The sequence below is a fragment of the Medicago truncatula genome, chromosome 1, assembly GCF_003473485.1.
Source record: "Medicago truncatula cultivar Jemalong A17 chromosome 1, MtrunA17r5.0-ANR, whole genome shotgun sequence".
In the NCBI taxonomy this organism is placed as follows: Eukaryota; Viridiplantae; Streptophyta; class Magnoliopsida; order Fabales; family Fabaceae; genus Medicago; species Medicago truncatula.
Window position 1 is genome coordinate 40888336 of NC_053042.1, and position 24680 is coordinate 40913015.

Here is a 24680-nt window from a genome sequence, read left to right on the forward strand (position 1 = left end):
GGAAAGTAGTGCGAAAGAGTGAATAGTTATAATTTGTTATCACTACCACAAAAAGTTATAATTTGTTATGAGATATATATTCTTTTTATTTTTAACAAAATCATTGATGTTTTTTAGGAAGGAAAAAGGAAGTATCCTATACAATTTTATTGGTTATGTTATTTGGGTTAATCCAATCCATATAATATAGGTTGATTTAGGCATGGCAATAGGGCGGGGTGAGGATGACTTTTGTCTTCCTCATTCCCATCCCCTCCTATCATATACTTATCCGTTACATATCCAACGGAAATGACGAATTAAATCTCATCCCCGTCCACAATAGGTTCGGGTATTTCCGCCGCATCCCCGTCCCCGCAGTGAATCGTCTTTTTTGATAAAAAAAAGTTTTTTTAAACTTCAATAGTAATATTGTAATACATTATCGAATAATTTGCGCTCATTTTAACATTTTCTTACCGAATAATTCGGTTGCTCCTTTAACCATCAATGAAAATTCTTATATCATGATAGTTATCAAACCAAATAACATGACATATCATTATCAACCCCATCAACAAAAACAAAAACATGACCTTTCTACATTCGGGTGTAGTTTGAGTATGGGTTCGAGGTGGGTACATCTATCCCCGTTACTCGTATAATGAAATCAGGGAAAATCCAGTCAAATCAGGAAAAACCCGTCAAATCAGGATTGGTTTCGGCGGATATCCATGAGCACGGGTTTTGTTGCCATGCCTAAGTTGATTATGATTTTAGCCAATGTAAATAAGTTTGTTTAGATTTTACCATATAATTGTTGTTACTTTTTCTAAGTCTTTTTTCGGCACTTCTTGTGTTGCAAGGACTTGGTGATTTGGTTAATATAATTGATTTTGACTTCTTCGGAAAAAAAGATCAATATTCACTTTTTTGGTGCCAAATCATATCACCATTTTTAGGACAAAAACATGAGTTGGGACCAAAATTGTAACAAATGTAAAATTAGAGGACACAAAAGTTTGATTATAAAAAAGTGGACAATTTTCACGAACTTAATAAATAGAGGGACCGAAAATGCAATTAAGTCAAACTTTTATTATATAGAGATGACTTTAAGATTAAGTTGTATTGTGAATTCGATCTCAAATTTCACAACAATACAAACTATATGATGTGTGGAGCAAATATCAATGGCAACCAATAACCAAATGTAAATAACCACAAGCAATAACAACAATCTAGATCTAATCTAGAAAACAAGTGCATAGCAAAATCACACTCTAACCAAAGGATAAACAAGATAAAGAGAGTAGAGAAAATAGACAACAACACGAATAGATTGTTCACCCAGTTCGGTCCAACCATGACCTACTATGGAGAAGAGATTAATCTCTCCAATCCACTATCAATGAGTTCTTACAAAGAGATGCAAAATGGATTACAAGAAATTAGCTTCAACAAGCTCACAAAGAACAACCCTAATTTCTACCCATTTTCCCAATCTCACCAATGAACAAGACACTCATGATTTTCACTCTCCCAAGGTGTTTACAATTGTTTCCCAACTCTAGAATCTAACCCCAAAAAGAGAACCAACCCATAGCCTTTGATTTCACTAAGGATCTTCTCTTTTGGTTTCACAAGACTCACCCAAGTTGCTCACAAATGACTCTCCACTCATGTGTTTCCCAACCTCATGAATCTTCCTCAAAAGGCACCAACCCTTTTCCCAAGAGCCCCCTCTTTTGGTTCTCCAAGATTCACATCTTGAAGCTTTGAACCTCACCCAAAGACCCTCAACCTTTAGTAAAACCCTAAAAGTTCCCTCCTTTGGTTTCCATGAGATTCACCCAGCTTACTCAACAAAAGGGTCAAAGAATGCTTATATTGTGTTCAGATCCGGACAAAATTGTGTCACGATTTCCCAAATCGTGACACGTTTGGTGCGTACGACCCAAGGTACAACCAACCTTATCCTGAAAACTTGCCCTGCAAGGCGAAAATCGTGTCATGTTTCCCGAAAATCGTGTCACGATTGGACACCCTGCAAAACATGCTCACGACATTGCAAAATCGTGACACGCCTATGAAATCGTGTCACGATTTCTCTGTTTTCTAAAACACAAATTGAAGGCACTTTACAACAAGTTGAGTTAGCCCGTAAAAATAATTTTTTACTTCTAAATTAAATGTTATATGGTATCATTAAAAAAAGATAAAATTTTATTTCAAAAAAAAAAACAAGAAGATAAAATTTATATTTTATTTGATATATTATTTGTGTCATTGAAAAATATAAGTATGATTTGTTATAATTTGAAAGTTACAACTCACCAACATCTAAATATATTTTTCCTCATTCAAAAAAAAAAATTATATATATTTTATAAAATCACAAACATCTATACTTAAACCCATAGTTTTAAAACCCGGCTTGGACCGGCCGGTCTGACCGGTTGGACCGTAAACCGGTGGTGTATCCGGTTTGAGTTGTTTATCAGATCGGTCATGCAATTGAACCGGTTAAAACCGGCTTGGCTCGGTAAAAACCGGTGACTCGGCCGGTTTTCTGAGTCAATCCGGTTTAGTAAATTTTTTTTTCAATTTCTGTCATAATTAGTCATTAAGCCCACGAATTAAGACTAATTAATGCTTGGTTTAATGCTTCAACAACTTGGACTTTTGTAGAAAAATCTGAAATATGAAAAAATTGGGGACAATAGGAATCGAACCGCGGACTTTAAAATGAGTAGTTGAAAGCTTAACCACTACAACAACTTCAAATCTTGGTTATAAATTGAAATATATTATGTATGTTAATATATTATATTTTAATTTTATCACAGCCTAGAACACATCATTTTTTTTTTTCTTTTAAAAAGAGAAAATAATTGTTAAATATAATATTTACACGATAATAATAATATACACATCATTTTTTTTTTAGAAAATCTACATATTATATTAATATTAATATATATGCAAACAAAATCTATTTCCTGTCATTAAAATATAGCTGTAAAAATATTAATATACATATTACATGTCAGTTTTTTTAGTTTTTAAATGAACGAGTCACCGATTTAATTCGATTAAATAGCTATATAAGTTTAATCTCAAGACCGAGTTATCTAACCGAGTTGATCCGGTTCAGTCATGCGGTTCGACCAATGACCCAGTGGTTCGACCATTGACCCAGTAACCCAGTACCCATGCCGAGTCGATGATCGAGCCGAGTTTTAAAACTATGCTTAAACCTATATCAAATTGTGAAAGAAAATAAATAATTAAATACTTCAACAAAATATATAATTTAAATAAAATTCAAAATTATACAAAAAAATTGGTTATAGTTTGCATATATGTTAGCACAATAAAAAATACAAACAGACGGACATGAGAGTGCGGGTCTAGCATACAGTGAGACTTCGATTTCAACACCAATGGTTTATGAAAAAAAAAAAACTACCCCTCTCAATTTCAGGGTGATTAAGAAAATTAGTTAAATATCCTAAAAAAAATATGGTTAAATGCAATTATTTTCCTATATTATGTAAAACACAAGTTAGATTTACTAAAGTATCTTTTTTGATTTTTTTGGTTCTGATATCCTTGTTGATATAGGTAATATAAATAAGTGGGTAAGATCACAATTTCTTTTATCGTATTTTTCAATACATGTGAAAACAAAAAATGTGACAAATACTGTGAGAGAGAGGGACTAAAAAACATTTTGAATGAGGTGAGAACATAGTTATTTTTTTGGACTACAAGTGAGAAGTATTTATTTAAACGTGTTTATCATTAAATCATCCATGCATCTAAGCTATTAATTTCTCAATAGTAATAGTTTATTTTTTCGGACTAGGATTGCATAATGACGTTCCAGATCGTATCACTTGGGGCGATCATCTTGACGACATTTATACAGCAAGTTCGGGATATTCCTTGTTCCTTTCTTCTCATTCTGAAGACCTCCATAATGATGACATCTCTTAGAATTGGATTTGAAAAATGAAAGTTCTAGAGAAAATTAAATTGTTCTTTTAGGCCGCTAGTCATGAGCCGCTCCCCACTGAAGCACATTTACACCGTTATGGTATGACTTTGTCTTCTTCGTACCATAAATGTAATGATCATGTTGAAGATGTTTTGCACTGTCTTAAAGATTGCTCTCTGGATGCATGTATGTGGAGATCCTTGTGGTACAATAGTACTGCTTTCTTCCATGAGTTACACACTCACTTATGGCTCAAAAGCGGTCTTCGTCTCTCGGACCTTATTTTTGTTGTAGAAATCTAGTGTATCTGGAAAGCACAAAATGTGATGTGTCTTGGTAATAAGCAGGTTAGATATCATCAATTACAACACAATGTTGGGAGCTATCTTAGTTCTCTCTTGATGTCCTTTGGTGACAGTGTTCTTTCTCATCCGCCACAACGATGGACCTCTTGGCACTCTTCCCATATGGAAACTACGATTCTCAATGTTGATGGAAGCAGTTTCGATAGTCCCGGTCGCTCAGGCTTTGGAGGTGTTCTTAGCGATTCGGACGGTGCATGGCTTTGTGGATTCTTAAGATTTATCAGCATTCAAATAATTTGCATGCGGAACTTCTTGCGATCTTGCATGGCTTGAAGTTGTCGTGGAATAGAGGGAACCAAAACGTGATTTGTTACTCTAATCTCCTGTATGCTATAAACATAATTCAATCTTCTCTCAATGCTTGACATGTTTATGTAGCTATCATTAAATGTATCAATAATCTCCTTAGAGTGTGTTTGGATGGGGTAATTAAGAAATTTTGAAGAATTTAGAATTCTAGGTAATTCAAATGATTCAATTAAATTGCTTTCATTCCTAAATATTATTGTTTGGATGGAATAATAAAAAAAATATTTTCATATTTTTTGGCAACTTTTATAAATTTTATTTTTTTGGGCCAAATTTGAAAAATAAAATTAGGGATCAATTTGCAAATTTCAAAAAGTTTGAGGGGTCAAATTGAACTTTTTTTATAAATTTATTGGAGTCAAATTGAAAATTTTGGAAAACTTGAGGACCAAAATGCAAAATTTGAAAATTTCTAACAATGAAGAATTTTGAAATTCTTAACTTTTAGGTGTCATTTGAAATTCTCTAAATTTAACTTGAACAAAATACTTCATAAATTTCTATCATTTTGAAAATTCTTCAAATTATTATCCGAACAATGGAATTTACATCAAAATATTTGAATTCCCTCAAAACATTACATTCACTCAAAACATTCCCTCATCCAAACACACAATGTTCTTTGAAATGTGCATTTGACCCACGCCCTTCGAGAGACAATTAAGTGTGTCGACTTTTTTAGTTAAGCATGATGCCGGTCACAACCCTTCTTAGTACAGCTTGGAGAGCCCCTTCCCAAACTAAGAAGATTTACTTATTACTTATGCGTCCGAAGTACGGTTCTTAAAGTTGTAGCATATTTTTCTTCATTTTTTTGTTTAGTTTTTTTTTTGTTGTATTCTCCATGTACCAAAAAAAAAAAAAAAACTATCACAGAAGTTTATTTTAATCTTATTTGCCAAAATTATTTGACCATGTTATATGCCAAAGTTGATGTCCTCGTGAGCTTAACTGAGTTGGTATGGATAATGTATAATAATATGCAAGGTTCGTGGTTCGAACCCCGACCACCTATTTATATAAATAGCGGGAAAACCCGATCCATGTCGATAATATAATATAAAATATTAAATTATGATTATTTTTTTACTACAAAATTACCTTGAAGGACACTAGAAATATTAAAACACAATGGTAAGATAGAAATGTTAGTTTTTTTTTAACCGACAACTGAATCCTAACAAAAAACAGAATTTTGAGGTTGTTAAAAGGATCTGTCAACGAGTGTTCCAGGGGCATTCTTTAAGCATTTTAAAAATAGTAATTATTTTTAAAAAAAGTTAAATGTTTCAATTTCCAATACATTGATTACACATTTTTTTCATAAATATATATTATTTATAATCTTTAAAGAGTGACGCAGGAGACTTGTTAACATTTCTCTTATTAAAATAATAACATTTAGAAAGATATTCCGTTTAATCTTTTTATTGACAAAAATATAGCTAAAGTAGTTTCTTTTTTTTTTTCTTTTTTTTTTGAAAGGGCTAAAGTAGTTTCTTAATTAACTGTACATATAATATAACATGACATCAATGTATACGTATATATGTCCCTTGAAGAAGAAGTAAAAGCAACCCAACCCAATCCAACCCAACCAACCAACCTCACCTGGAAACATAAACTTATTACTAAACATAGCTTCTTCTCTTCTCTTCTCTTTTTCCCCCAAATTCAAGAACCCTAATTTTTCAATTCAATTTTCAAACCCTAATCTTCAATTAATTAATGTCTCAAACCTCTCAAACCCTAATGCCTCTCGATTCCGAAGAATCACCATCCTCAACCCCAATTCCAACTTCCCCAAATCCACCCCTAAATTCCACCTCCAACGTCCTCCACCTCTCCTTCAACCAAGACTCCGGCTGCTTCGCCGCCGGCACCGATCATGGCTTCCGCATCTACAACTGCGACCCCTTCCGCGAAATTTTCCGCCGCGATTTTGGTCCTAACGGCGGAATTGGCTTAGTCCACATGCTATTCCGTTGCAACATCCTCGCTTTCGTCGGCGGTGGATCAGACCCACGTTATCCAGCAAACAAGGTGATGATTTGGGACGATCATCAATCACGGTGTATCGGAGAGTTGTCGTTTCGTTCGGAGGTGAAAGGTGTTCGTCTTCGTCGCGATAGAATCGTCGTTGTTTTGGCGCATAAGATTTTTGTTTACAATTTTGCTGATCTTAAAGTTCTTCATCAAATTGAAACTATTGCTAATCCTACGGGGCTATGTGAAGTTTCACATGTTTCGGGAACTATGGTTTTGGCTTGTCCTGGGTTGCAGAAGGGTCAAATTAGGGTTGAGCATTATGCTTCTAAGAGAACTAAGTTCATAATGGCACATGATTCGAGAATTGCGTGTTTTGCTATAACCCAAGACGGACGTTTGCTTGCTACTGCAAGCTCCAAAGGGACTCTTGTTAGGGTTTTTAATACCTTGGATGGTTCTTTGCTTCAAGAGGTAGATTTGAATTTTTTGCATTTTCATATTCTGATGCTACATATATCTAAAAATTTGTTTTTTTAGTTTGTTTAGTAGTTTAGTTTATTTTTCAGAATTTGTTTGTTAGTTTTGTTACTAGGATTTGAAATACTGCTAGAAATATAGGTTGATTGTTTTGAAATGTTGGTTATGTTGTTGTTAGTCCGACCTCATAAAATGCTATGGCAGTACAGCGGACAGTGGGATAGATAGCCGTTATTGCAAAGACTAAAAAATCAGTGTACAAAGTAGGCATAAATACTCAAAAGATACACAGAATTAAAGAACCTTAGGTTCAGAGCAATAAAACATATAAACAGAGAAGAACATAAAACTGAACAAAACAAGAGCAAGAACACGACAGAATGAAGAATAGAACATTTTTACACTTGAAAGGGTTTGAATTGACATTTACACCCTTTAAAAACAACGATTTTAAAAAAAGGATTTGAGGAATTTCAGTCCAAAACCCTAATAGTGGCTGCGATAGCGGTTTGGGCCGCAATTTGCGGCTGCCACAACCACTATTGTTTGACACCATATCGCAGGCCAAAAGCGTTGTGCTGAATCCAGCACGGCTACGCTATTCCGCTATAGCGTGATATTGACAGCATGGATGTTGGTTGGTTTTTTTTTTTCCTTCTGTTTTGTGTATATGATGAGTTCAATTGTTTTTGAAGTTTGAATGGGAATGATGATTTCAGGTACGGAGAGGTGCTGACCGAGCCGAGATATATAGCCTTGCCTTCTCTTCCAGTGCACAGTGGTTAGCTGTCTCAAGTGACAAGGGAACCGTTCATGTCTTCAACTTGAAGGTTGATTCGGGATTGCTGGGGCACGACAGATCGCATACTACATCCGAGTCTAGTCCTACTAGCCCGTCGGCGGCTTCGTCTCTTTCATTTATTAGAGGTTTGTGCATTTGTCCACTGTTAGTTATTCATTCATTAGTTATCATGTATGGAGATTATGTTTTTTTAAGTAACTGTTGAACAACCATAACGCCATTTGTTGTTGCATCAGCCCAGGGTTTTGTTTGGTTTGGAAATTATGGTTTTTGATAGAACAAGTTTTTGCTTGCAATTGTCCTAATTCTGTGTGTTTTGTAGGTGTGTTACCTAGGTATTTTAGCTCAGAGTGGTCCGTGGCTCAATTTCGCTTGCAAGAAGGTTTACAATATCATGTTGCCTTTGGTCATCAGAAAAATACAATTGTAATACTTGGCATGGATGGCAGGTATTTCAGTAATGGATCATCTCCATGCCTTTTTTAGTTCGTTGTTTCGTTCTTTTTCCTTGTGTTGCTTAGGGATATTAGAATTATTCACATAGGACTACTAGCATGGTGGAAATATGATTTGAAAACTGAACTTTTAAAAATTTACTTACATACCCGTGTGCACTACCCTTTAAAATTGACATAGGCTGACAGCATCATCAAGATTTGTACCACTGGTAGTCTTATCGTAGCAGAGAAATCAGGTTAATTTCTAGAGTCATTGTGAATATAATAAATTATGCTTCTTTTTTTCTTTTAGAGTTTAAGGTTCAAATGCTTCTTCAATATCAGCTCCAAACAACTAGCTGCATGATTATATTTTACCACTGCTCATGTGTATTTATTAAGTTCGCATCACTCCCTCTATCCCTGATCAAGAAAAAATAAATTTAGACATCACTCCTTCTAATCCTTGATCAAGAAAAAAATAAATTTAGACATGTATAGACTCATTTAACCAATTGCCCTTAATTCATTTAATAAAAATAAAATTCATTTAATACATGCCTATAGTTGTTGTAAAGGTAGTATAACGTTAAATATGCTTAGTTTTATATTGTTTTTTTCCAAACATCCTAAGTTTTGGGACAACAATAAAAGTCATAGTTGCTGTGGAGTTATAACGTTAAATATGCTTAGTTTTATATTGTTATTCTAAAACATCCTAAGTTTTGGGACAACAATAAAATTCTTAAAAAAAACCTTAGGTTTGAGAGGGAGGGATTATATCTTAAAACAAATATATAAAACCGGGGTCATATTTTAGATGATAAACTTCTACCATATCGATTTATCATCATTCATCATAATCTTTCGCCTGCTCTTTTTTCCTGAGAATTAAAACATCTGATGCAATTGTTTATTGAATTGTTAATGCAGCTTCTATCGATGTCAATTTGACACTGTAACTGGTGGGGAGATGACACAACTCGAGTATTACAATTTCCTAAAGCCAGAAGAGACATTCTAGTATGAGTGCATGATTCTGTATATATCTTCGGTGGCATTGATGTGAATTTTATTTCGATTTCCATTTACCTCGTTATTTATAATAACCTTAAGTTGTAAATATAGTATATGCAAAGCCAGTAATGTCATCCAATCCTTTGCTGTGTAGATATATATTAAAGCTTGGTTGTGTCAATTAAAATTGGCTCAAGATTTGAACTCTGAAAATAATTGTGTCAGAAATATTCTAGGTTTTGTTATGCTACTTATTTTCAGAAACATTCTAGCTTTTCACATACAGTGGGTCTGTTTGACTATACTACCTTATAGCCTATACGTTCGTATGACTAAATTTAAGAGGCTAAACTGAACTTTTTGAAATAAGTTAAGAGATCAAATTGACCGGTTTTAAAGTTAATGGACCAAATCAAACTTTTAAAATAAGTGAAGGGACCAAATTGGAATTTAAGTTTAAAATATTACTAAATTCTAAATGCTTAAATTGATTGGTTTTGTAGTAATTGATATAAATTTTATTCTGAATTAAAAATTTCTTTTTATGTCATTTAAAATTTATTAACTAGTTGAGTTGCTAAATTTACCAAACATTTTAATTAGTTGATCAACTATCATCAATCATAAGCTATAAATTATCCACTACTTTTATCAGCCTTGGTCTTAAGTTCATATTTGCAATTAAACAAAAATCTTCACGCATTGGCGGTCATTCGTCATGAGTAATTTTAAACTTGACTATCAACAGTTCAAAGATTTAAATAAATAACATAGTTTATCTCAATTGAAAGTTTACTTGATTGAGATTCATAATGCTTTGAATATAAATTTCCTTGACTAAAAGTTCAACAACTTTCAGCGAATTAGCTAAATACATAAGACTAAATTTGCTCACGGGCGAATAACATCCAAATCTTATTAGGAAGAAGTAAGTATCCATGTCTTCCATCCAGCATCATCATCAGTCAGAGACATTTTTTTGTTTTGTTTTGAAGACGTTAAAATAGAATTACAAACCAAAAGGCCAAGACTTCCCAGCACAATATGTGTCAGGAAGAAAATCTGAGGCAATCTGTAATATCTAAAAGTAAACAATGTGGGATGAGACCTACTCAGTGGGTTTCTACTACACCACAAGTGACCTCCAATCATGTTAATCATAACATATGTATATATTAATTATTTGTTCTTAAACTTCTTCTACTCCTCTTTGTGCTGCAAAGTCCTAAGTTCCCATTGCATGTGAGGTTCTAAGAATTGGAATGGAGAACTATGAGGTTTGGTGAGGAAATAAGGATTAAACTCAAGCTTTGATGCTCATAATTTGTAGAATGTATTGTGAGTATGGGAAATCAACTCATTAAATATTAGAAATTAAATCCGAATTCTTGAGCAATTAAAATTCCTTGAATAATCCCTTTTTTGTGATGTGTGCATTGCTTAATTGAACTAGAAATCCAAACAGGTTAGAAAATGGTAATCATGCAGAAAAATTCTGCAATTTGATGCCCTTACATGGACAGAAATTACTGGGTTTTATTCCTTACGTGATATGTAATGAAAAGTAAAAACTAAGCAACAAGAAAATCTAATGAACATTACAATCCGCATGATGATCTAAACCAAACTATGGAGAAAAATATAGCAATTCAAGCACCTATAGTGGGGCCAAAGCCTTAGCTCTGTGTATTGGTTGTATCACTAACCATATGGATTGCATCTGGGAAAGATCTAATGGTTTTAAACTGAATTGACCTCAATTCAACAGCAAAATCCAATGCTTGATTCATGTTTTGTCGAGCACCTGCTAATGCCTCAACAACCTCTGCATTGGTCAGGTAAGAGGCGATTATGTGACTCAATATTCTATCATGTCTTTCTTGAAATCTCACTACTCTTTCTTCTGCTTCTTCCAAAGCCTCCCTTATGATTTTTAGTTTTTCCAAAGTCATTTGTTTCCTTTGCCATCTCTTGAGGTTTGGTACACAAAATATGAACGATGCAGAGAAGCCTATTATGGCGAAAACGATTTTGCCAATGTCCATGACAGATTATGGTTATGCTTCATAGAGACATAAGAGTAATACAATGCATACACATATACTTTGCTTCGTTTTGGGGTTACTACATTTCTTCAACTTGAATTAATTATCTTTTCTTTTTCTACTTTTTCTTTTCCTGCCAGCTTTAATCCATTATCACCAATTTTGCATGGTAGATGTTGAGCAAACAAATATTCTTGATTAAGATGCAATGGCATTCAATTCAATTCAATTCAATGTAAGCACAAGAGGGTGTTTTGATCAGTTTCAAAGGCATTTCCACCAAGTATTATTGTCTTGATTAAGATGCAATGGCATTCAATTCAATTCAATGTAAATTACATATTCATAAAATAAAAACACAACCCATCCCTACAAAGTAAGCACAAGAGGGTGTTTTGATCAGTTTCAAACCAAGGTGGGAGGCGGAGCACAAATATTTTAAAAAAGAAGAGTAAAGAATAAAAAAATGTTGCATGCATGTTACTTTTTTGAGAGTTTTGCTGATAATCTACCCCGAGAAGTCCTCAAATCAGGTTTTGTTTTTCTAACTCTCCTCTTTCTTTGCTTTCTGGGGTTCTGCCGCTTCATTGGACTTCTATCAACTTGCATTCTTTCTAGACGCTGACGACGGATCTCAGGATCAGCCCAACCTTTTCCCCATTCTGAGAATGAGGAAAACGGTTTGTCAGTTTTTGTCTCAAGTAACATATCTGCCTCAGGGTAAACATAAAAAGTTTCTTCAGTTATGGACTTCACAAATTCCAAACCTAGTTCTGTTAAGTCCGGGTATTTTATCTGAACATTTGTCTGCAATTGTACAGTGGAAAACTTGAGGTCAAATTGCAGTTGAATTACCAACGCGCACGGAACAAGGTCGCATATGCGCAGATAAAGATCATTATGTTACATTACCTCCTTGTAGGCTCACTGCGCAAATGTTTATATAATTTCTTTAGTTTCAGTGACAACAAATTCAACACTTTCAACAAATAATTCAATGAACATGCAATTTTATTAATAATATCAATATACAAGGATGGGTTATTTCTAGTTGAAGCAAGTATACCTTGTCATCTCCTTCCCTGATATATCCTTTAGCTTCCAAAATTCGAGTAAGGCCTCTCCACCACAGTATATCAGTGGTTAAGAATTTTTGAAACTGCGTATGACCATCATATATGGAAGCAATTAAAATTTGTTTCTTGAATTCGTAACAACATAAAGCATCCACCAGAACAACAACTCAGTGCAAGCTGATAATTATACACAGGTTTACCTGCTCCCTTATACTTCTAACTAACGTCGTTAGACTTGGCCTCTCTCCTAGTCTTCTATCCTTGGAATTGAAATGGATATCATCATTATCCGAGGAATCCACGGAATAGCTACGTGCCTGAAAAAATAGCATTCATGACACATCAGTTTCTTTCCACTTATGCAGTACAGAATGCAATCTCTGGTCCATGACAGTTTCATTCCATAAAACAAAGTATGCTGTAAAAGTCAAAGGGTCAATATTTGGGTATAAAAGTCACATATAAGACACAAATGCAAGTGTAGTTGGTCTAATACAAATATCAAACTGAAACTATTAGACATACATTTCCGGCCAGCATTATAGTTTGCAGTAAAATACAAGCCTCCTCTTTTAGATTCAGTCTTTGAGGTGGTCCATTATTGCAAACATCACATCTGTATGAAAGTAGGTTCATCATGAAAATGAACGTGTAAAGGCTAACATGAATATATAAATGACTCAAAACTAAACACTCTACCAATAAATACAACCACAAGATAATCCTTTGATTACAAAAGAAAGCCGATAAGCTAATGCAATAAACAAGGTAATTCAATACGGACAACTGGTTCAATTTAAAATACAAAGGATTTCAAGTTTCTCCTATTTTAGAATAAATTTTCACTTCGACTGAAGCTTAAACTGTTATAGATAAAAAAAAATTGGTGGTGTCTGGGGTTCGAACCCTGGACCTTGCATATATTATGCATTGTTCCTACCAACTGAGCTGAGCTCACGAGGACAAACTGTTATAGATAATTAAACAGCAAGGCATTGAGACAAGACTTGACATACAAGAGACACTTCTGATGGCTGAAATCCTCTCCGAAGTATTCTACAAGTATCTTTGCTCGACAACATGAAGTATTCATTCCATATCTGCACATATACAATAAGATTTAGCCCTAACATAATATCGGAAAAAAAGACAAAGATACATTCATCATGGCAAACCTGAAACAATCAGACAACATGATATATGCTTGTTTTGTCATATCTTCACTTCTACGACTTGGCAAAAGTGATGGCTTCCTTGCTAGGTTTGCATATAGAACTGGTTGAAAATGGGGGCCAAATACAAGAGCAAAAGAATAAAACAACAAGCAACCTACTTATTATGTGAATCAAAGGAGCAACATAAGTTCAAAATTCAAAAGAGAATAAGAACGGAAAATTGCATCACCAGGTAAAAATTATAGTCCAGTATAATAAAACTTACTGCAATCTGCTAATTTCCCATCTCGACCAGCCCGTCCAGCTTCTTGGTAGTAGGCTTCCAAACTCTAATAAAATTACATGTAAAAATATTTTAGGTATCTCCAAAACAACTTTTTTAGAACTCAGGAAGCAAAAGTATAAAACATGGAATGCACAAGAAAATACAGATAAAAACTTCAATTATAATTGATTATGTCAAGAAAAAAGTATTTGAAAAAAAAAAAAGACCTGCGGCCAACCATAGTGGATGATTCTTCTAACATTCGATTTATCAATTCCCATTCCAAACGCTATTGTTGCAACAACAACCTGAAGATGATAAAACACAAGCACAACATGTGAAACCTTAATTTCTGAACCCAGCATATAAAACTGTAGTATTAAAAGATGACATACTAAAACTGATAACTGACCACGTTAATTCAAATAAAAACCTTATAAGTCCCTCTTTAAACTCCCACACACCCCAAAAAACAAAAAAGTGAGTAGTTGAGTTAAAAAAAATTGAACTGAAACATCTAAAATATTCTGTTCAGGCACCAGATCCATACCTCTAAAGTATTTTCATGAAACTCTTTATGAGTCCTTCTTAGATGCAACTTGGGCAGCTGGAGAAAGAAATTGAACTCGTAAATTGGTTTCAAAGATCATCAAATGGTGTCAGGAGAATGTGCAGCAAACATTTTTTATATATCATAATGCAAAATTAACTATTGAGCTTGGTTCAATCAAAATCTACAATGGAGCATGCAAGAATAATTGAAAATGAGAAACAGAAGAAAAATAAAAATTATAAATTTTTCTACTTCCCAATACTTCATCATATGGTGTCTTAGAATTGAAATTCTCTTGCCAAGACATGATCATCCTGATTCATTCAAAATATAAACAACCATCTAATTACACAAGCTGGATATAATTATACTGCATACCCCTGCATTATAAGCGGCAGCCTTCACACCAGACTTGCAGAGATACTTGGCAATTCTCACTGTATCTTTTCTGGTGGGTACATATATAATTGTTGGTCCTTGTCCCAAAGGCTCCTTAAGCATTTTGAGTCTTTTTTCTGGTTTCGTAGGTGTATCAATTGTCTCAGATAACTCACATTGCTTGGGAGGAGGTTGCACACAAAATTCACCACATGTAACTAAAAGAGCCAAAACATACAATTAGGAATCTTAAATGTAGTGACGGATCTAGGAATTTTACATAGTGGGGCCAACATACATAGACAATTATAACATTAAACAAAACATTGAGCAATTTATCATTTTCTATAATAATAACGAACAAAACCCACTTGGGTTGGTCTGGTGGTGTTGGCTTGGGACCTTGGAGTGTGCTCCTCTCAAGGTCTCAGGTTTGATTCCCCCTGGTACAAATTTTGGTGGGCTAGTCCATACAGAGCTTTGCTCTAGCTTTAAATGGGGCCCCCACAAGTGGACGGTGGGATTGGACCCCTAGGATTAGTCGGCCCTTGGGCCCGATACCAAATTTTCAATAAACCAACAAACAAACAACGTTTATTCATTTTCAGACCCAAAAAATAAAATAAAAAATGAACAAACCACCATTTTGGCCTTTGAATACGTGAGGCACTGTCATATAGTTCCTGAATGTATTGAAATTGCAAACATATCCTCAAGTGTATCTTAATTAGTCATTTTGGGTACTCCAATGTGTTTTTTGTTAATCTTTTGGTCCTCAAATCTGTTTTTTCGTTAGTCAATTTAGTCTCTAAAATCACAAACAAAAGAAACACTCGGAATGCATTTGCAGTTTCGATACATTCAAGGACTATAATGACAACATCTCACACATTTAGGGAACAAAATAATTGTTTACCCTAATATTAATATATTAATATATGTACAGAACAACGGTGGGGGCAAATGCCCACACTCGTCCAAACGTAGGTCCGCCCCCTGCTTAGAGCTACTACTATAGTACTGAAAATGCTCAGTTTCTAAATTAAACATGACTAATTATTTGTAATGAACTATGAGAGAGCAGAAAGATCAGTACCATCCAAGTCATCCGCACTTTGAAAGACGTCAACATCATTTTCCAGGAACTCAATTGTCAGTTTTCTTCTTTTTTTATGATTGCTGGTGTTTCCAGAGTGCATTACATTAATATCCCTATCATCACAGTCATCTTGGTTGCCGTCCACATCATCAGAAGAAACACTGTCTGTATCAGAAGCATCAGAGCTAATGGAAACACCATCTGCATCACCTGAGGTGAAAGCTTTCTTATTCCCACCATATACTTTAATCAATTCATGAAAATCTTTCTCGTAAGAAGCCCATGATGTTCTACTATGCTTTACCTGATTGAAGAGCAGTGAATTTGAAGTGTTATGGAGTAACAAGAAATATAAGTGTAGGAATTGTCATCAACAAACTCACCATGAAGCGTAAATTAGGTCGAAAAAATGATGTGAGAACAACACTTGTATCTTTTGACAAACGCAGTGATTTTAAAATGTCTTCTCGAACTCTCTTTGTAGCTGTAGCTGTCAACGCCATCATGGGTATATCAAATTTCAAGGATTTTAGCTTGCCAGTAGTGAAATTTTCCCTCAATACAGACAGTCGGCTGAAACAAGAGAAGGCGTTTTAAAAACATATCATACTTACAAACAGTAGAATAAATACACAAACAGGATAAACGTGATATGTTGATAGTTGAAATAATCAACTAACAAATCAATTGTTCTTAGGTTCTTTGATCACACAAACCAGAGGCTATGATAATTTAAGATGTCGTATGCACAATAATTGATACATAAACAATGAATAAATATAAGGGACAAAAATAACAAACCTGTAAGCTGGACGGAAATCATGACCCCATTTAGAAACACAATGTACCTCATCAATTGCAAACAAAGCAATACCACGGGTTTCAGCAAGCTTCTGCAACGGTTGAATCAATCTACATTGAATTGTATTATAAATACCAAACATGAGAAGAACAAAAAGACAGCAAATGTTGACTTCTAAAATACAGACTAAGCTTCAAGACCCCTATGACCCTAACCATACCTTAGAACTGTTTCTGGACAAATATACACTATACTATACATGCCTCTCATTGCTTTCTTTTCAACAGTATTATCAGGCTGCCCAGAGCCAAGAAAGCAAGCACTGATTCCATGTTTTGTTAGCTTTAAGCATTGATCGTGCATTAGGCTTATTAAAGGCGAAATCACAACCACCACTTTCCCAGTTAACAATGCAGGAATCTGAAAGCATAGAGATTTCCCTGCCAAAAAGTAACACTATGAATAGATGCACAACAGCTGCACAAAACAGAGCAAGTATGAACAAATAAATATAGCAGAAAAGACATTTAAACTTTATCTAGAACAACCAAATTCAACAACTTTTTAAATAGCTAAATGTGATTAACCTAGATTTTCAAGTGTTCAAATTCACAAACAGTTGAAACGCCTAAAATTGTGGTTAATTAAGTTAGTTGATGGTTAATGAGTTATCAAGTTTTGACATACTCATTAACCACTCATTGAACTTCTTTAACCACGTGTGTGAACCATTTAAAAAGTTGTTGAATTTCGTTGTCTCAAATTGTTCAAATAACATTACTGTAAAGATAAAGAACAAAACCAGATCCAGTTGCAGCCAAGACAAGACAATCTCTATGATCAATCCAAGCAGAGAGAGCTTCCTTCTGAAAACTTTTCAAAGATGAAAAACCAAAATGCTTTTGCAACAAAATGCTAGCTTTTTGCTGCCAATCAGATGCAACATCGATAGCATGAGCTACTGCGGAATCATGATCAAATCCCATTCGCGGTAAGAACTCTTTCTCCTTGTGCTCTTCCACATCCTCATCATCATTATCATCATCAACGACAACAACATTTTTGTTTTTCTCATTGACTTTACTACTAGATTGAAAATAATGGTTGATTGTTCTGGACTTTGGAACTTGAAGAGAAGATGAAAAAGTTCGTTTTTTGAGAGCTTTCCCATTATTTGAAATTGATTTTGTGACATGGGTTGTGGATGGTTCACGGTTACTGCTGCTACTATTACTAGTATTGAAGATATGCTCCACAACGCTTGGAATCGAAGGACCCACTACTTTTATTGCTTCGAGAATTTGGGAATGCTGGAAACCCATTTCAACCATTTCTGAAATGACTTGATCGGAAGATTTGTTGTTGGAATCCATCGCAATGCTTGATGAAAAATGTTCAAAACGTGAATTAGGGTTAAAAGAATCCGCTTTTGATTTTGGGGGAAAATTGAAATGTCGCAATGGGTTTTCGAATTCTACGAAGGTTTCATTGTGTTGAGTGTCAGATTGTAGGGTTTGTACTAACAGAAGAGTGAAGAATTGGGAGAATGAGAGCGTAATGCATACCTGATTTGAAACGATGAACTCTTCAATTGTTCTGATAAGTTACAATCCCGCCAAATCTACTATTTCTTGATATTCTGAAAAGTTTACAAAAGAGGAAATTTTTTCAAAAAACTATTCGAGGTGTTATGATTAAACTGTACCTGATTTTGACGTTGAATTTGGGTTATGATTAAACCGGGTCAATTGGACGGTTCAATTAAGTTTTTACTCACAAATCTACGCATTCTATACTATGGAATAAGGACCATTTTCCTTCATATTTAAAGTACTTTTGTGAATATGATAGGGTTTAACTTCAACTCAAATTTATAAGGTGGGCACAACATAATAGATTCGGGATATGTTCAAATACTATTTTAGAAGTTGAAATTTGTCAAAAATCGATTTACTTTCTCCAGCCTTAATTATAAACATTTTCTTATTTTTTTTAGGTTCATTCAATATATGATATATATGGTCTATATTATATGCATATACATCATTTATTCAATATATAAAAAATTGCTTATAGTTAAGACCATGGAGAGTATAAAATGGGAGTTATTAAATCAAAGTCTTATAATATTAATAAATTATGGGTCATGCTAACTTGTGCAATAAGATCACATGTTAAGATTTCTAAAAATAGAAAGTATTTATTAAAAAAAATTAAATTTCAATCTTTTGAAAAGTAAATTAGTACAATTTTCAATACAAAATTTACTATTTTTGGTATCCTAACATGTGCCCTAAGGATTATCTTTGATATTCTAACATGTGCCTTAAGGACATATGTTAGCATTTTCCATAAATTTTTAAGTGGTTTCTCGAGAGGTACATGAGACTAAACACCCCTCGTCCACGTGAGCTTAACTCAATTGGTATGAATAATGCATAAAATATGCAAGGTCCGGGGTTCGAACCCCGACCATAAAAAAAAAAAAACACCCCCTCACATATAGCGTAAATAAAAGGTGTTGCATGTAATAATAAAGCTAACTAGAATTGCCACCATTAAGGGCTAGACAATGACAAAGTGAAGCTACCAATTATTGAACACATATGGTCATTGGTCAGGACGTCATCCACCCTCCTCTCCCAACACCTTAGAGCATTGTCAATGGTGTATGGATTTTTCTTGGACGCATTGCTATTTTTACCTTTTCAATTTCACCTCATCTTTCAAGTTTCAACCCAACAATTCCAAAAAGCTTACTATTTATAGTTCCACCAATAATTTGGCATCCTTATATTTCAACAAACGACTCATTTACTTGTCTTTTATGAAACAATAATTCATTCACATAAGAGATGAGAGAAGCTTATCTATAGAAGCATTGCAACTATTTAGATACTATACACTTTGACAAAACTCAAAAGTAGGTACTAGCAATATAAAATAAAGGTAAAAGAATATGAAGTCCACATATACCAAAACTCCATAAAATGAAATTAAAGTTACACTCAAGTTGTTTAAAAATTTCAATTAATTCCTATGAACACATGCATGAAATTAAGTGTAAGTAAAGTCTAAGTCTAATCTATCTAAAAGGAGCAAGAGGGTTTGGGGTACGTGGAGTTTTAGACCTTCTAAGCTCTTTACAAACATTATCCAACATTCCCATAAAATCTCTCACAATAACAAATATCCTAAGTGGATTATCCTCCTTACTAACATCTCCATGAAAATATTCTGTTATTTCTTTAACACGTGCTATCACTCTATCTTCATCTCCTCTTAACTCCTTCAAATTTCCATCCACATATTGCAAGAACAACTTCATAGACATCACAAAATTATGACACATTTCATCTTCATGCAACTCATTTTCCACTAGTTGTTTCAGCCTAACCATTCCATCGTATAGATTTGAAACAGAACTAGCAAGAACATCTAAGTCAATTGTTGCTGTCTTTTTAACATTGTACAATTCAGTACTTAGACCAGACACTAGTTCTAGTCCCATTTTTCTGTAATCTTCTTCTTTCTCTTCTTCTGTTCGGTTTTTGTTACTTTTTTGGCTTATTTTTCCCATTATGCTATCTGAAACTCTTATTCCTTCTGAACGAACAATCTCTTGAACAACAAAGTGGAGTAAGGTTGTTTTGCCATCGGTTCCTTTAACATCTGCAAGCTTTAGTAGAGCATCGAGTTTAAATGCTCTTGCACCTCCCCTTATCGTTCCAACGTTCATGCGATTTCCTGTTTTGAGTACTGCTTCTAGAAGTTTCAAGAAGAGTCTGCTTGATCTTAGCTCCTTGCATGCCTCCTGGTATATATAGGACATTAACACAAGGTTTGTGTGAGAATGTTTAAGCCATGTAACACCGACACTTCAGATTAAAAGCGTGTCCGACACATATGCACATGGTGACATTTAAATATTTCACTTTCTCAAATTGTTACAGGTCTCAATGTAGTTAAGTATATGCTAGTAATGCATGTCCATGTTAAATAAATAGACCACCAATTTAACATCTTAAACTAGTGAAATTCAGGATGATCTTAAAGTTAAAAATCATTGGACTTGTGAGACAATTTGAGACTAAACTAACTGGCTCAAAAGATCTATGAGGCTCCGACAGAGACACAAATCAGACAGTGAACACACCTTCGATAAGAGAAAATGTAAGTAATTAAATGTAACAACATGTATCGGTGTCATGTCAACGTTGATACTAACATGTGTCAGACACTGAACACATCTTCAATTCGATGTATCGTTATTTAAATGATCAATAATGATTTTAATTTTTTGTTGATTCCAATAACCAAACTGTCCTATTTTAGGACCATAATTTCAGAGGCAAATTGATTACACTTTTTTGAAATTGACTAAATTGATGCTGATATTTTGTTTGCAATAGGACAAGATCATATGGTTAAATATTAAATTTTGGATACATGGTCACTTACCTCTAGCATTGAAAATGAGTTCCTTAGGTGAACAACTTCATCATCAAAAGTCTCTTTATAAAGCATTGTTTCTACTCTTTGAAAGGCAAATGGTACACAAAGTACTGCCCTCACAAACTTTTCGGCGGACCCCAATTCATTGATGTTGCCTTTATAATTGAAGAGCTTACCCTCTTCTTCCTTGGTAGGTACCATTTTCACCAATGCCTCTAATTGTTGCAAAGACAATCCCTTCCCTGCTTTTTCAAAACAATTTAATAACATCTTTGACAATGTTGACTTGACCATAAATTGTCTTCAAAATATGGTATAAAAACCACATGCTTCTACAGTTCTATAAACCAAAATCATTGTTCAATTTTACTTTGTAACAGTAATGTATATTATTAATAATTCATAGTATGGGACAAATTGTTTTATTTGCAGCATGTTTATGACAAATTGAACTTTGGAGTTTGGAATATGTTATTAAATAATAATTTTAACACGTAGATGAGACTTAATTATTATGTGTGACAAGTGTTAATAATTAAAGAGTACTTTTACCTTGCATTAGTGCATCACATACTTGTTCAGCTGTCACATTCAGAGCTTTTGAGAGTATTGTTATGTTCTGCAACCTTTTTGGATCAAGTACATGCTTGCTTGGTGATGGTGTTTTACTCTTGCTTTCATCATTGTTAATTGAACTTTGTAAATTATAGCCAAAAAGTGACTCAATCATTTCCTCATCCAACCTGATTAAAAATTCATGATATGGTTAAAAACAGTGAAAAATAAATAAAAATGAAGAATTCATTTTCATATAAATAAATACTTCTAATAAATTTGAACTTACTCAAATGAACTTGATCTTAATTTGTCCCAAACCATTGTACGATTTGGTGCAGCTCTTACTTTGTCCCAATGAAGTGGTTTGAGTTTAGCCAATGGTGTACCATCTTTACCAAGTGGTGATTGAGGGAATTGATATGGTGGAGGAGGTGGTGTTTTTGCATTTTTGTTGCTATTTCCTCTTGGAAATGGAGGGGGGCATGGTGGTGGTGGAGGAGATTTTGTAGGGTTAGATGAAGAAGGAGAAAATGAATCTTTTTCAGGACTAAGATTTGATCTTGAAGAAGTTTCTGAATTTACAGGAGAAGATAAGGTATGAGATGTCAATGAGAGTGGAGAATGAGATGAAACTCTAGATGAAGTTGTTAATGAATGTAAAGTAAAGAGTGGCATTTTCAATGGTGGTGTTGGTGGTGGCGGCGGAGGAGGAGGTGGAGAGGAATTAGATGTTTGTGGACATTGGACAAAGGTTTCATTTTCAATATCTTGGTCTTTTTGTTTTGGACTATAAGGTGGTTGGTGAGAATCATTTGTGTTTTGTGGAGAACTAGGTAATTGGTTTGGTAATAATGAAAATGAATTTTGAGGTGACAATAACAAAGATTGTGTGTCACTTAGGCTACCAGCTGAAGCATTAGAAAGTCTTGTATTTGATTGTGAATCAACAAATGAATGAAAGCTTTCATCTTCTGATGAATCACAATCTTCATGAACAATTTTATCAACACATTCATGTTCATTTTTTATTACTAGTTCTTCTTCATGAACAGAAACAATTTCCTTAGTAAAAGAACTACTAACATTATTGTCACTAGTCTTTGTCAAAGTACAAGCATGTTGTTCAACATCTTCACCTAATGCATCAAGATAGAACAGATCTAGTCCTGGATTTAAACTCACCTTGCCTTTTGTTTTTCCTTTGGTATTGCTGCTGCAAAGAGGCATTGTTCTTTTTGGTTTCTTCTTTTTGTGATTTGTGAATTTTTTCCTGCAGAATAAGATTAAGCCAAGAGAAATAACAAATGCAGCAACTCCTACAGAAACAAAAACAGCTACTAGTATTCTTTTGGTTCTGCCTCTATCATCATGATGAAGCTTTTTAGGTGGTTGATTCCAATGAAAGTGATGCTTTTGATGATAAGAATGAGGGTGAAAGTGCATTACTTGAGAAGGTGTTGGAGCTGGAGCTGGAGCTTCAACTTCAGCTTCAATGTTTTGTGATGGAGAAGGTGATGGTGTGAGAAACTGATCAGAATCAGAATCAGAATCACCATTGGATTTAGAAGGTACCCTTTTGTGGAAACTCTTTAAACCAAGTAAAGATCTAAACTTTTCAACTATAAAACCTTGTTTCTCTTCATTCTCATCTAAACCTGAGATTTTCTGAACCTGCTTCTTTTCATTTTCTTGTTCTTTCATGTAATAGTTATCTTGTAAAGTATGAACATGGAAGCTTCCAGCTGCATTGATTAAAGCACCAACACTCAAAATGTGAGTCCTTTGTGATGATGATAAAGGAACCAAGAGTGTGATAATGATGATGAAGATCATGGTAAGAAGCTCAGAACCACAACTCATTTTCTTTTTCTTTCTTCCAACTAAAAGTTAATGCAGCTTTCCTCTTATAAAAGCTTGTTTCCTTTTTGTTTTTTTCATAAAAAAAAATGAATATTTTTTCATTTGGTTAGTGCTGGTGAATGAAAATAAGATCTGAAACAGTACTGTCTTTAATGCTACTCCAAGCAAAGCAGGGAACCCCTGAACCTTTGGCAGTTGTAGTTGTACCAGGCCTTCTTTACTTCCCTGTTCCTACACTCTTATCTCTTCTTATCATTAATAAATTCTACCCTACAATAAGGCACTGTTAATGCATATGCATACTAAACCTGTTTTGGAAAATCTTTCTTTCTTTACACTTTGACTTAATTCTTTTGTCTTGTATGCTTTTTTTATCATGTATGTATTTGTCAGAAAAGTTATGCAATATAAGCTATGATGCACGGCCACTCCGTAGATTAGGCGTGTCCAGGTGTCACACACGATACTGATACTTGTAATTACACTAAATTATGTAATTTTCTCAAATTATTAGCAGTATCGATGTATCAGTGTCTGTGTCATGTCCGATGTTCGTGTTGTATCCGTGCTTCATAGAATATAAGTATATTATTATAACACTCTACCAACATGCACCTTGTTGCTTTTTAGCATTATAATTTGATTGATGATGATTCAAAAGGTTTAGTATCTGGGAATTGAGACATGATCTTTGATGTTGGATGGATCATAAAACTTTTTAGTAGTTAAAAGTTATTTAATCAAAAAATTGTAAATGTGGACTGCTGTGGGGTCATGTTTTGTTGGACTTGCCTAACACCATATACGGGTGATTCTATAAGATTTCTCCAACCTCTTATTTATAAATCAACATCAATGGTTCGTAAGGTGGGGACAAATTTCCCCTCACCATAGAGAAAACAAAATATGTTCTAAATTGATGCATTTAATGGTTTAGATTTATTGCAAAGTATGTTGTAAAATTTAAGAAAAATGTATGTAAGGTTTAGTTGACAATAAAAAGTGTTAATGTTTAGATTCACCTAATTAAATATGC

General features: G+C 34.1%; 3 protein-coding genes across 7 annotated transcripts; 1 reads left to right on the plus strand and 2 right to left on the minus strand.

Annotated features, from left to right (window-relative positions):
- The first annotated feature begins 6223 nt into the window (after positions 1–6223).
- LOC11416663 (autophagy-related protein 18a) lies at positions 6224–9632 on the plus strand. Its single transcript, XM_003591089.4, has 4 exons — positions 6224–7116; positions 7842–8049; positions 8247–8373; positions 9295–9632. Exons 1-4 carry the CDS (start codon positions 6385–6387, stop codon positions 9383–9385), a joined length of 1158 nt encoding a protein of 385 aa, XP_003591137.1. The 5' UTR covers positions 6224–6384; the 3' UTR covers positions 9386–9632.
- A 2043-nt stretch (positions 9633–11675) lies between these two features.
- On the minus strand, positions 11676–18632 carry LOC11415668 (ATP-dependent DNA helicase Q-like SIM). 5 transcript variants are annotated; one of them, XM_039829442.1, is made up of 17 exons: positions 18477–18632; positions 18337–18410; positions 17574–18151; positions 16992–17211; positions 16771–16881; positions 16353–16542; positions 15967–16273; positions 14871–15088; positions 14490–14546; positions 14167–14247; positions 13940–14003; positions 13675–13828; positions 13516–13599; positions 13025–13115; positions 12700–12816; positions 12490–12582; positions 11676–12230 (listed from the first exon to the last, which is right to left on the minus strand). In XM_039829442.1, exons 3-17 carry the CDS (start codon positions 18142–18144, stop codon positions 11904–11906), a joined length of 2685 nt encoding a protein of 894 aa, XP_039685376.1. In that variant the 5' UTR covers positions 18145–18151; positions 18337–18410; positions 18477–18632; the 3' UTR covers positions 11676–11903. The 5 variants fall into 5 exon arrangements, with proteins under 5 accessions (XP_039685376.1, XP_013469050.2, XP_003591139.2 ...); XM_013613596.3 differs by lacking the exon at positions 18477–18632 and having other exon boundaries at positions 17574–18245; positions 18337–18453; XM_024782684.2 differs by lacking the exon at positions 18477–18632 and adding an exon at positions 12336–12350 and having other exon boundaries at positions 12092–12230; positions 17574–18464.
- Positions 18633–19731: 1099 nt separating this feature from the next.
- LOC11410053 (formin-like protein 11) lies at positions 19732–24062 on the minus strand. Its single transcript, XM_003591092.4, has 4 exons — positions 22071–24062; positions 21779–21969; positions 21233–21468; positions 19732–20585 (listed from the first exon to the last, which is right to left on the minus strand). The coding sequence occupies exons 1-4, from the start codon at positions 23642–23644 to the stop codon at positions 19857–19859; spliced, it is 2730 nt and encodes a 909-aa protein (XP_003591140.1). The 5' UTR covers positions 23645–24062; the 3' UTR covers positions 19732–19856.
- Between the last annotated feature and the right edge of the window lie 618 nt (positions 24063–24680).